At 40.8% G+C, this 15,405-nt stretch overlaps 1 protein-coding gene across 1 annotated transcript; it reads left to right on the forward strand.

Annotated features, from left to right (window-relative positions):
* The first annotated feature begins 13,163 nt into the window (after positions 1 to 13,163).
* On the forward strand, positions 13,164 to 14,875 carry LOC114562171 (granzyme B(G,H)). Its single transcript, XM_028588479.1, has 5 exons — positions 13,164 to 13,221; positions 13,302 to 13,452; positions 13,616 to 13,748; positions 14,345 to 14,617; positions 14,714 to 14,875. The coding sequence occupies exons 1-5, from the start codon at positions 13,164 to 13,166 to the stop codon at positions 14,873 to 14,875; spliced, it is 777 nt and encodes a 258-aa protein (XP_028444280.1).
* Positions 14,876 to 15,405: the final 530 nt, after the last annotated feature.

Raw genomic sequence — 15,405 nt, forward strand, 5'->3', positions numbered from 1 at the left:
TATTTTTCTGTCTGTATATGTCTACGTATGACAAGGAATTAACAGAAACTAAGCTAACTACTGGGATAACATGCTGGATTTACTGAGATGACCTTTTTACGTTTGTGCATGCTTCTGTTGGACTGCTTCTCCCATTCAACAACCCACAGCTAATAGATTAGGAATAAGTATCAGAAAAAAATGCATTGTGTCTCATCTAGTCTCTGATTCTTAGTCCTTAGTTCACTCGTGAAATAATAACACACGTTTTGAGTCATTTAATGCATTATAGCAGCCATAGCAGATGTCACATAGCAGCAACTTCATTAATTTTGTACACAGTAGTAAATGGTTATTACATACTGCCTCTCTGTTAAGTCTTGCTAACATTTTCTCAACAACAAGGCTGTTGCTAATAGAACATTTAATATATTTAAAACATTTTGTACTCTTTAACTGTTGGAAGTTGATGTTTATTGTAATTGTGACTTTTTGTGTTGGATTGTAGTCATACTGTTAAAAAAAAGGGAAAAAAGTATTTGTATTCAAGTCCATATTCATCGCATTTTGTATGGTACTGGGTATCGGTACATTTGTGTTCCACTTATCATAAACAGCTGTCAGCTATAGGCCAGTAATAGTAGTTTGTATATAAGGCCAAAGTCTCAGAACAAACTGTCTTTAGATTCATTTCAGCTAAATAAAATCATTTGAGTGCCTTGGTCCATGCTGAGTTAGGTAAACATCAATAAAAAAAATGTGGATAAAGTACGAGACATGGTCCTCTTCCTAATGCTAGCAAGCCTTTTTAAAAGTTCAAAAATGGCATTTTAATCTTGTCTTGTGCATGGCACTGATTGTTAAGTGTTTGTAACATCTCCATCTAAGCTCTCCGACATAATCCCTCCTCATCATAATCATGACAAAACTCACAGCAGGAGAGGCGTTGATGTGGAGGACCTCCCCGTGCCTGATGAAAGGTCCGCGGTTATGAACTATGCACCCGAGCATCGAGGTCATTTACACACAGACGAGCCCTCCAGTGGCACAGGAGGCCACTCGTCTTTTCAGTGAAAAGAAAGGAGAGTCAGGGATGAATAGTGGCTCTTTGGGGTGAATAAAGGCCAACCTTTCAGACTGTCATAATGTGAGATTACTGTGACGGGGTACATGTCTGGTCAGAATGGTGTGAAGTCACACTGTAGCTCAGCTCCAAAGGTCTGGGTGCAGCACACAAATATCAGTATGGGGGGTCTGGCAGTACTGTTGCCAAATGTCTTTGTCCTCAGCTGTGCACTCTTGAGGGATTGTTACATTTTGAAAGGTATAGACTACTTGCTTTTATGTTTAAATTGTAAAATATAGTCATGTCATGTAAAGGAAAAGTGTGGCATTTTGGAAAATATGCTTATTCGCTTTCTTTGCTTTCTTCGCTTTCTTCGCTTTCGCCCACAGTTAGATGAAATGATTGATACCACTATCATGTCTGTACACTGGATATGAAGCTTCCTTACTTAGCTTAGCACAAAGACTGGACACAGCTAGTCGGCCTCTGTCCAAAGGTAACAAAATCAGCGTATCAACACCCCGACAGCTCATTGATCAAAACACGTCGTTTATTTTACTTGTACAAATGCCTAAGTGTAAAAATGCCCAGTTGCCCGACAACCAGCGGAGACTCCACAAAGAAGAAGCCCCCCATTAAACAGCACATTGTCGTTTTTGTACAGGATAGCAAGCTTGCACTTCTTCCATGTTATGACAGAGTATATATGATATATATTTCAGGTTATTTTTATTTCTTGTATTAAGAAACTACTGTGCAAAAATCAATACATTTCGGTTTTACAGGTGTCTCTGAACATATGATCGTTATCCACAGACACACTAAAAACATGCACGCCACAAAGTAATCCCATTTTCTGCCTGTTCTCTCAATTGACTCGCCTCTTTGTCAGCGTGTCCTCCATCTTTTCTCCTCTACCTCTGCTCTCTCCTCTTTTAACCATCCAAGAATCTCTCCTTTCTTCTTGGCCTGAGGGTGCGACTGCCTGTTGGTGCCAGTTCCAGGGACACCAAATGGGATCTGTAATTATCATTGCTCCACCACTGTCCTGTCAGTGTGCTCGCCAGCAAAACAAGAAGGATCCTTTGGAAGTCCTGATCAAAAGCTTTGGCCTTTGATCACGAAGCAAAAGGAAAAACCTAAACACTGTGCAAAATCAACGAGGAATGTCCCAAAGAGAGCCCAGGAGAATGGAAATGACAGCCATCGAGAAGACATCCTCAGCTCCTCCTCTGCCATGATGCGTTGATGTCACGAGCGCAGGTGTTTGGGCTGTGTTTGATCTGATCGGTGGAAGCAGAGGACCGAGAGAGTGAGTCATGCGATGATGTTGTTGCTGTCAGATAGCACCTGGTAGGCTGCACAGAGCGTCATGTCTTTATGTCTCTGCAAAGGCCTCTTCACAATCTGAATTTGCCATAAATGTGTGCCCACTTAAAGGTCCCATATTGTAAAAAGTGAGATTTCCATGTCTTCTTTAATATAAAGCATGTCAAGCTGATATATAAATACTGTAAAAAGTATCAACGAGTGTGCCTTTAAACGAGCTGTAACAACTTCCGTACGTTTGTGATGAGCTATACCATATATAGGTATAAAAGTGGCGCTAAAGTGCGTTACAGTCATTCCCCGGCTTCATTGATGGTGCAGAGATGCCGAGAGCGCAGATAGGGAAGACATAGAAACACTGACCAATCAGAGTAGACTGGGTTTTTTCGGAAGGGGGCTTAAAGTGACAGGCGCTAAAACGGCGCGTTTCAGACAGAGGTTGAATAAAAGTATATTCAGACACACAGTATGAGAAACAGAATGTCTTTTTTGAATATTAAAGCATGTAAACATGCTCTAGTAGAAATCCAAATTTCAAGTAAGAACCTGAAAAAGAGCATAATATAGGCCCTTTAAATCATCATAAAGCACAGCACATCTTCACATCGGCACATGCATGAAAATATTACTTGGATGAAGGTATTCTCCATGACTCAATAAAAACAGTGTTTGTAGAGATGGTTACTTTGACTGCTTCAATATTAATTTGCAGCTGAGTGACAGAAAAAAGTAATAATAGAAGCCCATTTTGAGGGCCTTAGTCAAAATCTACAGGGGCACAAGTCATGCTGCTTCAGCGACAACAAACCTCAGCCTCTGGAACCTTTGAAACCCTGTGTGGTCATTTTCTCTCACAGTGACTGAAAAGAACTGTGGTGGGTGGGAAAGAAAAAAAGAGCCCCTCGCCACTCATAATACCAATCTTATGTATGTAGACGAAAATGGGAGGGATGGGAGGGGTTGGGGGGTGGCAGACGGACTAAGGCACAATTTTAAAGCGCTTATTGAATTGCCATTACAGCTCCTGAGACTAATTGTGGCTGTTGTGTGTCTCTCGGTGGCCTAGGGGGCTCTGGAGTGGCCCTGTATGCTCTTACTCAGTGGGGTTTTCAAACCGAGTGGCCCTGAAAGAGAACAGGACCACCGTAGATCAATGGCAAACCTTTCACTCTTTCACAGGCCCTCGCTAATCCTTCTCATTTGTCTGCCATTTGTTGAGGCACATTCACGGCTCCCTGAATTTAGGATTAGGCCTTGTTTTGTTACAAAAACAGCCCAAGTTATAATGCTGAATAGATGGACTAAAGGGTGGACGGCGGATGAGTGTGTATGTGAGTTTGTGAGCATGTGTGTGTATGGTTATCAGCTCTATGCTATGTTTATGACCAAATTCATGACAATACAGCACCTATTGAGGGTTTTGTCTTAAATTCAATTTCAGTGATTCAAGTGGTGCAAAAATGACAAACAAAATAGCAGAATCTGAACACTGCATTGAGGGATGTAAAAAATAAATACCATCTTTAACACAGTCATTTTGTGGGACTAGAGGTGGCAATTTGAATTTAAAATGTCCAACCTTCTGGATACAGGTGGGTATATCATTAAACAGTGTTCAGACAGAACACGAGGTGAGTTTACATTGCAAGGTCAATAAAAAGTTGTGTGTAAGAATGAATGAGTTTGCACCAACCAGAGTGGTGCAAACTGAAGGAGAGATGAGTCCTCAAAAGTTGAAAATGGTTCAAGGTGAAATTGTTTTTCACTTTCTGTCTTTTTCTTTTCGAATGTATGTTCACAATTTAGCTCTGTTCAACTTTATTTTTTCAGAGATACCAAATATGTCATGCTGTTGAAGAAAACGTGCATTCAATTATGCAAGAAACGTCTAGACTCCTACTTGATGTAATGGCACAAATTGAGTGCAAAAAGGTTATTTCAACACATCCTCATACCTAATCAACAGAATAGGTCGATTGTCAGTGAATCCCAAAATGACATATACATTATGACGGTTTTATTTACTGCTGCACGGTCTCTGTTTTAAACATGGGAGCTTAACATGTGACCACAGTGAACATTTGTCATGTGACCATTCCATTATACGCAACGGGTGCAGCTTTAAACACATTGTTAATGTTGTGACACGGAACTAGCTAAGTTTAGGCAACAAAAATACATAGGGTTAGTAAAACATCAGGGATTGGTTTAAAATGTGTCACGTAAAACTACTAAAATTAAGACATAATGTGAAGTCATGGACGTCATTGCGTTACAGACTTTTAAAAAGTGACAGTTGACTTATGGTTTCACGCGACACCATTCCTGGTCTCCTGAGTAAAGGTCCTGTGTTTGTTGCACAATCGACCCATACAGCCGTTTTCTAGGTGAGGACGGTCTATCTTATTTATAACTTCGGAGCTACTTTAGAGGGAATCAAAGGAGAATATCAGGCTTAAAGAGGTTAAAGGTTTACTGACTTGATGAGATGATTGTCACCATTTACTGTGAGCATTGCTCTGTCAAAAATGAAAATCCTTTTAACAATTCCACATACTGTCTTTTCACATGTCCTCTACTTCATCTGAAAGCGAAGAGAGAGTTCACTCTCCTCTGTCTCCTTTTGAAAATAAATATTTCATAAGAGAGAGGAAAAGCATGAACAAATTGATTCATCACAGTCAAATACCTGCAAAGGAAATGCAATTTCATTAAAGTTGCAGTGATTCCCTTTTGAAGCCTCGGGTTTGTCCTCATTGTGCTCTGTCTGAACCTGAGTGTGCTCCGACAGTCTTGGCAGCCTGCAGCAGAGCCATCAGACTGAGGCCTTCTCATCACTGAGTGGATTAGTGTTCATGTCTGAAGCCACTTACTGGACATTAGACAGGGCTGCTGAGTGGCATATGCGCCACATTTCCCCTAAAGCCCTGCCATGCCACGCCGCAGGTATGTGGTGCCGACCGGCCAAACCCCATGTCGGGCATTCTCTGGATGCCTGCAGTCGGGCCAGACACAGGGGGACGAGGTGAAGAGGTGGATGGAGGGATGATTGTGAATCAGAATGGATGAGAGGAAAAGTAAAGAAAGTAATGATTGAATCTAATATGAGGGGATAAACAGGAACATGATTATTATATTAGATGGATGTACTGAGGAAGAAAATAAGAAATACTTGTTGGGAGAGACAGATTGCAGACACACATCATAGTTACAGGGTGGATGTGTGGGGACATTAGACTAAATTGCTATATTGGTGGCACAGGTGCCCAAAAGGTTTTAAATTTTATGGCTCAAGCACAAAATTTGGTCTCAAAAAAGCTAATTTAAAAGAATTTAAATGTGACACACAAGACAAGGTCTTGGAGACTTGTAACCCTGAATAAATATTACACTCAATTTAATGTAGTTGGTTTAACAACAGGATAGATTGCTGTATGAAAGAGTTTGTAAGTCTGATGCAATTGAAAGAATGAACTGAAAAAATTTGTTTGAAGGCATAAGCAGATATTCTCTGTGCAAAACAGTGAAGAGTCATTTGAAATATTCCTGGCCAGTCTGAGCATACTATTATTGTGAGCTTCCTGAAAGGAGTGTGCTACAGGTAGTCCTATAATATTTGAACACATTTTAATTTGATCAAATAGCTTTGTTTTATTTTTAACTAACCTTTTCTGGGCCTGGAGCAGTAACTTGCCAATGTCACAGAGAGGTTGCCAAGCAGCCACTGGACACTCAAGGCTAAACAAATGGGATATAATGTGTTAATTAGTGAGCCTTAGAGATGCTGGTAAGCAGATTTATTTTTGTCCAACTTAGGACAGAGCCAGGCTAGCAGTTTCACCCTGCTTCCAGTTTTTATGCAAACCTAAGCTAATTATTCCGGGTGCAGCTTCAATTTAGTGCTTACCGATATGAGAGTAGTATTTATCTTCTCATCTATCTTTCATCAAGAGAGTGAATACATCCTTACCATTACGCAACCCTTATGTTCTTACCAATCCAAAAATTCTGTCAGAGCACACATTTAAAAAAGAAAAAGCAGGAATAATGTCAACATTTCAAAATGCATTTTAAGTAGAGGTCAGTATGAAGACATAGGAAACCCAATGCAACACTCATGGCTTTGGTTGAGAAAGCTAACAAGAAATGCCAACCATACTGTATAGTTGCAGTTGTTTAAGACTGCATGCATGAACCGGATGATTCCATCTACCATTGTTTCACTCTTAGTGTAGTGTTGCCTTAGTCTTGGGAGACAGGTGTGTGGGCACTACAAGCCGAACATCAATAGATCTCTTTATTTAATGTGTATCTTCAGCAGTTTTGGGTATATTTTAACGCAGATGAGAGTATAAAGGTTGCACCACTCCTGTAAACTGTCAACATATACGCTATAATCAAAATGTATATAAGCAATCAAAATAAAGTCTAAGAATATTAGAAGAAGATCACTGAAAAGGTGGTAGCAGCCTAAAAGGGCACAGACCATCTCCTATGTAGTTTGGCCAGCTGAGGCAAGCCAACCACATGTTGGCCAATGTCCCAGTCAACATCATGAGGTTGTCTTTGGCTGTTAGTGACGGGAAAAGACCAAAGTCAGTGCCGCTTCATGCAAAGTTTTAGCCGTGCCAAAGCCTATCCACCCTGCCCCTCAAGCCCCGCTGTGTGAATTAATTCTTCATGCCAGTGAAACCAGACAGACTCTGTGTTTTGTCACTGCATGCATGGCAATACTTTTTCAACACTGTAGTTTTTTTGAAATCCAAAGATTAACAGGTGGATGTTCTTCCTTAAGAGCACTTTTTTTTAATGAACAATGTCAGAATCTGCTTTCTTTTCCCTGTTAGGAGATATGAAATAAAGCAGGTGAGAAGGTTTCATTTGATTAAAACCTGCAGGCTGTATTAGACAAAAAAAAAACAGAAAACCGGATGCTACATCCACTCCAACTGAGTCTGTAAGGGAACAATCTACCACTCAAAACCTGGCTAAAACTAGGGCTTAAAAAACAAGCTGTATATAATGTCTATTATATAATCTTCTTCTACAGATTGTGGAACAGTAACAGTGAAAGTTAGTCTGAAAGCATTCTAGCAAGACCGCTGTGTCTAGACACGCTGTGGAGTTCAATAGCTGGCCAAAGTCAGGGGCCTAAAAGACCAATCACTAATCCCCATGGCTACACACATTTGCACATTATATGAAGGTTTGAAAACATCCTGTCCTGCACTTCAGCCTCAGCACCAGTCTCAGTGGCTGCAGCATGGAGAACTCAAATTGATCTGGCCTCAGAGGTCTTGTGTTTCATCCCTAAACCAGGAAGATTCTGTTGCTGTTTGTGAGAAAGTTAGATTTTAAGCATTTTCAAACCCAAATCATGTAGTTGCACAACATAATCATATATCAGACGTCTGTAAATGATCTAGCTATTCTGGATGTTGTGGTCTTTGCTGCTTGCTTCCTTGTCAAACCTCTACTATTTTATACTTTCATGTAATGTGCTATGTGGTCTATATCCACGACCTTACACTTGCACCGTTGCTGCCGGAAATTCCGCCGTATGACCTTTTTTTCGACCTGATTCCTCAGATCTCTGCAGGGTAAATCCAGACAGCTAGCTAGACTATCTGTCCAATCTGAGTTTTCTGTTGCACGACTAAAACAACTTTTGTACGTACACATGTTCCACCAAAACAAGTACCTTCCAGAGGCTATTTTCCAGCAGCACTGGGGCTCTGTGCAGCGCATAGCTGATTTGAATGATGATTTTGATTGACTTAAAAAAATGCCAATGAACCAGAACATATTTTTCTCCCATCCCGGAATGCTGTGTGGACCAGCCAGACCCTCCTTCGCAGCACTATTGAGGAAGGTCTGGCAATGCGAGACTATGCGCTATATAAGAAAACTGTCTAATTGTAAGTAGGGTGAAGTCCGCAGAAGGATAGCCCCTTTTTATACATCCCTCTCCTACTTAATAAACAACCCTCACAAACTGTTAGTATTTGTAGTGGGATGACATGCTCATTGTTTTGCTTAAAATGAGGGAGTTGACTTTAATGTAGCACAGAAGGCAGACAGATGCTGTTGGGAAAGCTCATCAGACAGCTCAATTTGTGACTTTACATTAGCTTTGCACTGATGGAGTAGCAGCACCCTCTGATGGTCAAAAAGCAGAGCTATTTTTTAAGTCTTGTTGCAAACTCTGGCACTCTGCTGGATATCATGAAGTACAAACAGAGTAACAGTGGCAGCTAAGATAATATATACCATATTTAATGTTACTGTTATTGTATGTGTATGTCAATGTTACACTTAATGGACACCAAATGTAGATATGGAAAGAGACATCATAGTGTAGTAAGACTTGCATCAAACTTAATTTTCCTCTCCCCATCAAAGTTGCACTCAAATGTACCACATCCACTAAGATTAGAAGTGGTACAAATGTTTATTGTGGTAGTGAGTAAGGTGTTTTGGTGTAGAGGGTACATTTTAGATGCTTTGGAACAATAGCTTGTGTCCTATGCAAATGCAAAAAATGAAAAAAAAATTGGGATGATAAAACATGTATCCACTGTTCAGTAGATGGCAAAGCTGGGCAAGGAAATAAAAGCACAGGACGCAGTTGCCACCGGCTGGTACTAAACTGTTACTACACAGGACAAGACACTCAAACAGAGTAGGTGATGCCAAGTCATCATATTAAACCTTTAAAGGAACACACTGACTTATTGGGACTTAAGCTTATTCACCGTATCCCCCAGAGTTAGACATGTCGATACACACACTTCTCTTCTCTTCTTGGGCGACATTACAGATTAGCGCCGCCTGCTGTTATAGAGCTGTATTACGTCTCGTCTCCTCTCGTCTTTTTGGTCTGTTCTGTGGCAGTTTTTTGGACCTCGGGGACGCGACTGATCATATCGACGGGGTTTTCTGTCAACGGTCGGCCGTCGGCTATATGTGTCTACACCTTTAAGTCCCAATAAGTCGGCGTGTTCCTTTAATGTGAATGTTGGCTTGGAGGTTGAGGCAAGATAGGGTGGCAAATTCTCCCCCAGTTCACTTGAATAAGTGGAGGAATCTTTTCCACAGAGAGGGTATTTTAGGCCTTGTGTCAACCTTTTCCATCTGCGCGTCAAGGTGGACAATCCTGTCCATCACATCACCCCATCCTGTCTCCAGAGCTTTCTCCTCTTCCTGCGGGATGTGGTGGATGTCGCTGAGGGACTTGAGGAGACGTGACCTCCCCTTCTGCCAGCGCTGCTGTTAAATCTCCAGATCTCTCTGTGTGTTCTCTGTCGGCTGGGCCAGGCACATGTCTATTTCCTTCTGGCTCTCCTTTTGCCTCTGAAGAGCCTCTCCATTTGCTACAACTTACATCAGCTTCAGTAACCTCCTCTACCATAATCGGAAGCTCCAAGTTTTCGCGCTTCCTTTCTTCAGAGCCACATTTCTTCAGAGCCACATTTCTTCAGAGCCTCATTTCTTCAGAGCTTCATTTCTTCAGAGCCTCATTTCTTCATTTCTTCAGAGTGTTTCTTTTTCCTGATCCTGATCTCAGCAGCTAAAGCTTCTCTCTCTTGGCCTTTCGTGGTCTGCTCCTACTTTATGTCACTTAGCTGTGTATCATGGCCTGCTGGGGGGGGAAGCCTCTACCCAATCACAGACCTTGACCCCACCAGCCTGCTGTGGTTGGGCTGGTGCAGGCTAAGGGGCTCCTTTTTGAAATCAGTGGCTTTCACCTCACCAGCCTTAACCTTAAAGGTCTAGCACAGGGGTCATACATGTTTTTTAAGCCAAGGACCCCTTAACTGAGAGAGAGTTGGATCAGGGATCCCCTACTACATATATTGCATAAAATTAAGTTGCATATTAAACTTACTATACAATGATGTGTGGGCGGCCTAAAGCCTTTATACCTTTTAAGTGCATAGAATAAAATAATAATTGTTGGCATGATTCTATAATTCATATTTTAATGTTATAGACGTGGCCCAGTGAATCCTCAGGATTGACTGTGTCTGTGGATGGCTACCTTAGTAACTACCTTACCCATAGGCCAGTAAGTCTATCATCAATATGTGTTTGTTTTTTTTCACAAATAGGCTGATTTATATTTGCTAATAATATGTTGGATTCATGTTAAGAAATGTTAGTTTTTGAAAAATAACTTCCCCAAAATTATAATAAAAAATGATTTGGTGGCCCCCCTGCAGTAACTCTGAGGAACACCTAGGTGTCCCGGACCTCCCTGTTGAAGCTCTCTGGTCTAACAGAACAGACCTAAGACTGACCTTGTTACTGTGAGGCCTCAGTGTTAACCACTGAGCCACTGTGCAGCCTAATAGGCTTCTGACAGCAGAGATTGCTGCACACCTCCTCCACCTATAGCTGCTGGTGGGCTGCTTTATGGGATGAGTGTGATTAGAAAAGTGGCAACCAGTCGACCAAAGCAGCATACCTGCAGAGAAAGCCATGACCTGGTGCGCATCTTTCCACCCACACCCCCGGAGGGAGCCTACTATGCTAAGGCTTTGATGAGCGCTTGCAGAGTCTGGGTCATGGCTGCGTCCACAACTGGATCTTGTAACAATATAACAGACTCCAGCTACATCAAAACTTACTTTAAGTCCCAAAGTAAAACTACTTATTATGCAAAACGTTTGTATATATAATTATTGGATTATAAGTATTGATGCAGTCATGTTTGCATCACTATATAGGGGTGATAGAATGCAAAACCGATTTTATCTTGTCATAGTTGAATAACGACAGTTCGGTGGGTAAATAGGACATACATAGAGCTCAATCCCATTGACACAGCTTTACTATGAAAATCTCATATTTTGAAACTGCCTCTGAAAACGGGCGAATCTCAACAAAGCTAGAAGTTGACGTAAGCATCCCAAGACCTGTACCTTCGTCACGCCCATGGATGTATTAAGAGAACGGTCACGCCCCAACATTTACATAGGCTACACAATTGACCTGAGATCAGGTAGTCCTCTGAATCTAGGTTGCGCAGATCTCTGCTATTCCATTACAAAAATCACTTCTGAAACTTTTTTATGCGAGAAATCAAACACAAAGGGTGACTTTGCCCTAGGTATGGAGCCCAGCAGGCTGCCGCTTTCTCGTCAGACTGTGTGGAGCTCCTAAAGTCCGACATGTCTTACCAAATTTGCAATTAGCCATCAATTTTCGTAAAACGGCCCGTATTTGAGCTTTATATAGTTGATTTCTCACATAAAAAAGTCTCAGAAGTGAATTTGGTAATGAAACATTGCAGTGTCTGGAATATGAGATTCTGTCGCTTCTCTAATGTGTGTGTATGGGGATTCGTTCAACTAAAACTTTTCACAAAACCTCTGAGGGTATGTTAAAAGTATCATTTCTGACCATGCTTTCTCCTGTTGCTCTCTACGCTGCTTGAGGTGCAGAGACTCTGACCTCTGCCTGCACCGAAAAGGTTGTACTGAGTTCAACATAAATCTAACTAGTGATTATGGTTTGCATTAAGCCTTCATTATCCACAGTCTAAAAGATTTGGTGATTTGAATGTTCTGCTCTGTTAAATAATGATGCAATTCACGAGCTGTAGTTTCATTAACTGTGACAGTGTGAACATCAATGCTCAAATCTGCAGCTGGAAACTGTGGTTTCTGTGAATCACAATTCAATTCAAAGAAATGTTTGGGTTGTTGGTTGGGTCAGGTAGATCCACACCAAAGAACATTTGGCATGTGTCTGTGTTTTCAAGTTCATTTGATGTGGCCACATAGTATATGCACAACAAGTGAGAAGAGAACCAACATTGTCCAAACTGAATCAAATCGAGAGAATGCAATTGTCACGGATGCATAATGAACATGACGGTTAATGACTACGGCAGCTTATACTGTAGCAAGTAATTCAATTTAATGATGTGGGATTGAGTTGCAGAAGCAGAAATCTTTAAACCATTGGGAAAAGCTATTGTGAAAACAAAATGTGAAACCTTTTTTTCATGTGTTCTTGTTATGTGTAAATATACATACACATGTCTGATTCATACATTTCGTTGAGTGATGCCTCCTCTTCACATATTCCTTAATTTACCTCAGAACTTATAATGCACGTCACTTTAAACGTACATGTTCCACCGCAGTCGAGCGAAACCCTGACTGATGAGTAACAATGTTCCTTTACGATGTTATCTGACTGAGTCAGTGATAACATCTCTTCAGAGAATCAGTCTCATACTTGTGACTGTGAGATAATATCAACACTCAAACCTGAACTGCGGTTCTTACTCCCTTAGTTTTTTTGGTGTAACATCACAGTTACAAAAGCCAACAACAGCCCCAAGGTCCCAGTTAAAAGGTAGATCCACAACAAATAATTTGGGTTTTTCTAAAGACCAAACAGTGAGAGAAAAGATCTAAGAATCCCCAGAAATAACACATTACACATATTGACAGATACTTATTAATGTGCCATCGATATATAAAAGAAAATAATTGAGTAAATGTTACAGACTGTGTGAAAACTCATCTCATGCTGATCACATAAGGCAGCAGAACCACAACCATTTACTGGAAGAATGGTAATACTGCATTAAACCTCGTTTCTTTACTGACCACATGCACTCACCACTTTAAGACAATTAAAGGTTGCACCGACGCACAGAGGATATGGCTAAAGAAGTCATGGTGAAGCAGATGAAAACCACAGGGTCGCTTACTGAGCAAACTGTTATAAAACAGCCCCCCAAAGACAACAGGTTGAGTTTCCTGCCGGCATGATGCATGCTTTGCACAAGTTTGTGCTTTTTCATCTCCTGATGTATCTTGGACTTCAGGGTAAGATTAACACATCTAAATATTAGTCTCTGATCTACAAATGCTACGTTAACTCATCCTTCGTTTTCTCTTATGTTCAGCACTTGGGAGTGATATCATAAATGGTAAAAAGGTGAATGAGAAGTCGATGCTGTACATGGCCTCGGTGCAGAACAACACAGGTCATCATGTGTGCGGAGGATTCCTCATCAATGAAAACTTTGTGCTCACTGCTGCGCACTGTGGTGACTCGTGAGTTACATTTCCTCTTTCGGCAATTTCTGATTCATACAATTAAAAAATGAAACTAATGTTTTGCAAAACAATCAGTTTCTGTATTTTAATTTATTGTATTTGGTTTGTCGGCACAATTTAAGAAACACTACTGACAACCTGTCAATGATCATTCACTCAGGAAGCCTACGAGTGTCGTTCTTGGCACCCACGATCTCAGGATGGTTGATGACTCAATGAGATACCGTGTAACGAGGTGCAAGCATCCATCTTATGTCAGTGTCTTAAAAGGGGATGACATCATGCTCCTCAAAGTAAGTAGCTAATTAACCAGCATAAGAGTCTCAAGAGGAGCATTTTTACAGTAAAATCTCTTACTGCATGTTCTGTTTCAGCCCAGTCTCATGGCAGTTCGTAAAATGGTTACGTTATTGAATCTATTGATTCGTGAACAGGACACGATTATGTCGTTTTTTTTCGTGTGGTGATTACGATTTTTAATTTAATGTATTTAAATGGGAAGCATATTTCGCGATCACAGCACAACAATGGTAGGGAGTAGTATGAAAAGCAGAAAATCCACGTAGGGAGGTTGGTCGGGGTGGTGGATGGGTCAAACAATACAGGACTTTCACCCCGGAGACCGGGGATCGCGTCCCGAGTGTTGCAGTTCCTTTCCGCGTTATTCCTTTCGGTGTGTCCTGCGTGTGACGGTTCCTTTCCCAGTTCTTCTTTTCCTAACCTCAACCGTCCCGTTGTTGTGGCATTTCACAGAGACCGCGGATCGTGTCCCTGTGCCAGGGGATCACGTGATGATCATGATTTCTAATGAAGGATAAGAAGCATGCTGTACATTGTTTTCTTTTTCTAGTTTTTAATGTGTTTAATGTGTCTCTTTGTGTGTCTCCAGCTGTCTAAGAAAGCTCAACTGAAGAAACGAGTAAAACTGGTTCAACTTATAAAGGCTGGGAAGAAAATAAAAGAAAAAGAAAAGTGCCATGTGGCTGGATGGGGTTTCACAAAAACCCGTGGTAAAGTTGATAATGTGCTGCAAGACGTGGATGTGCCTATCATTAACCTGGAGGTCTGTAAGAAAGAATGGGCTCAGCCTCCAGTTGGAGTAAATCTCCCTGCCAATGTTATCTGTGCTGGTGGAAATGACACAAAAAAAGGATTCTGTCAGGTATGTTTCCTGCCTGTTCATATAAAAATTCTGGTCAACTGATTTCTAGTCTTAGGAATGGAATAAACAAATGAAGCTGCTTCTTCTTCCTCACAGGGTGATTCTGGTGGTCCTCTGGTGTGCGACGGGAAGGCTGTTGGTGTCGTGTCTTTCAACATGAGAGGAGACTGTGATTACCCAAATATTCCCAATGTCTATACAGATATATCAAAATACCTTCCCTGGATCAACAAGATTCTCAAGCAAAAGAAATGTTGAATGTTACAATTTAGCATGCTTTTATGTTGTACAGGCTCCTCGGCTCTAGAACACTTTTTCACCTCTTGTTTTTGCCCTTAAATCTCGTCTTAAAAATCACTTTTACAGAATGGCCTTTCCTAAAAACTGACATATTTGTTTTTATTTAATAGGCTTTATTTCTTTATCTTTTGAATAATGTTTTTTTTTTTTTTTTTTTTTTTTACCTCTTAATTGTTATTAAATCTGTTTATGCCTATCCAAACTTTGGAAAGCATTTTGTGCTCTTTGCTTGAAAAGTGCTCTACAAATAAAACTATTATTACCATTATTAATGTGTGTGTATTGCTGTGTTTGAGTGGCGCTCTCAGTGTTGCTCTTTATCTAATGGGAAATCAAACTTGAATGTCAAAATTGACACTGTGGAAATGTGGTCTGTCTGTGCAACATTCCTGATAAGCAACCCAAGACTGACACATTGGCTGACAAATATACAAAAGAGAAATAGACTGTGACAAGTTCAAGTAATACTTTAAACGTAGAATGTGAAC

This window comes from Perca flavescens, chromosome 9 (genome assembly GCF_004354835.1).
Source record: "Perca flavescens isolate YP-PL-M2 chromosome 9, PFLA_1.0, whole genome shotgun sequence".
Lineage (NCBI taxonomy): Eukaryota > Metazoa > Chordata > Actinopteri > Perciformes > Percidae > Perca > Perca flavescens.

Coding starts and splice junctions, on each gene's coding strand:
- LOC114562171 (XM_028588479.1), top strand. CDS start 13,164: ATGCATGCTTTGCACAAGTTTGTGCTTTTTCATCTCCTGATGTATCTT. Junction 13,222..13,301: donor GATGTATCTTGGACTTCAGG/GTAAGATTAACA, acceptor TCTTATGTTCAG/CACTTGGGAGTGATATCATA. Junction 14,618..14,713: donor CAAAAAAAGGATTCTGTCAG/GTATGTTTCCTG, acceptor TCTTCCTCACAG/GGTGATTCTGGTGGTCCTCT.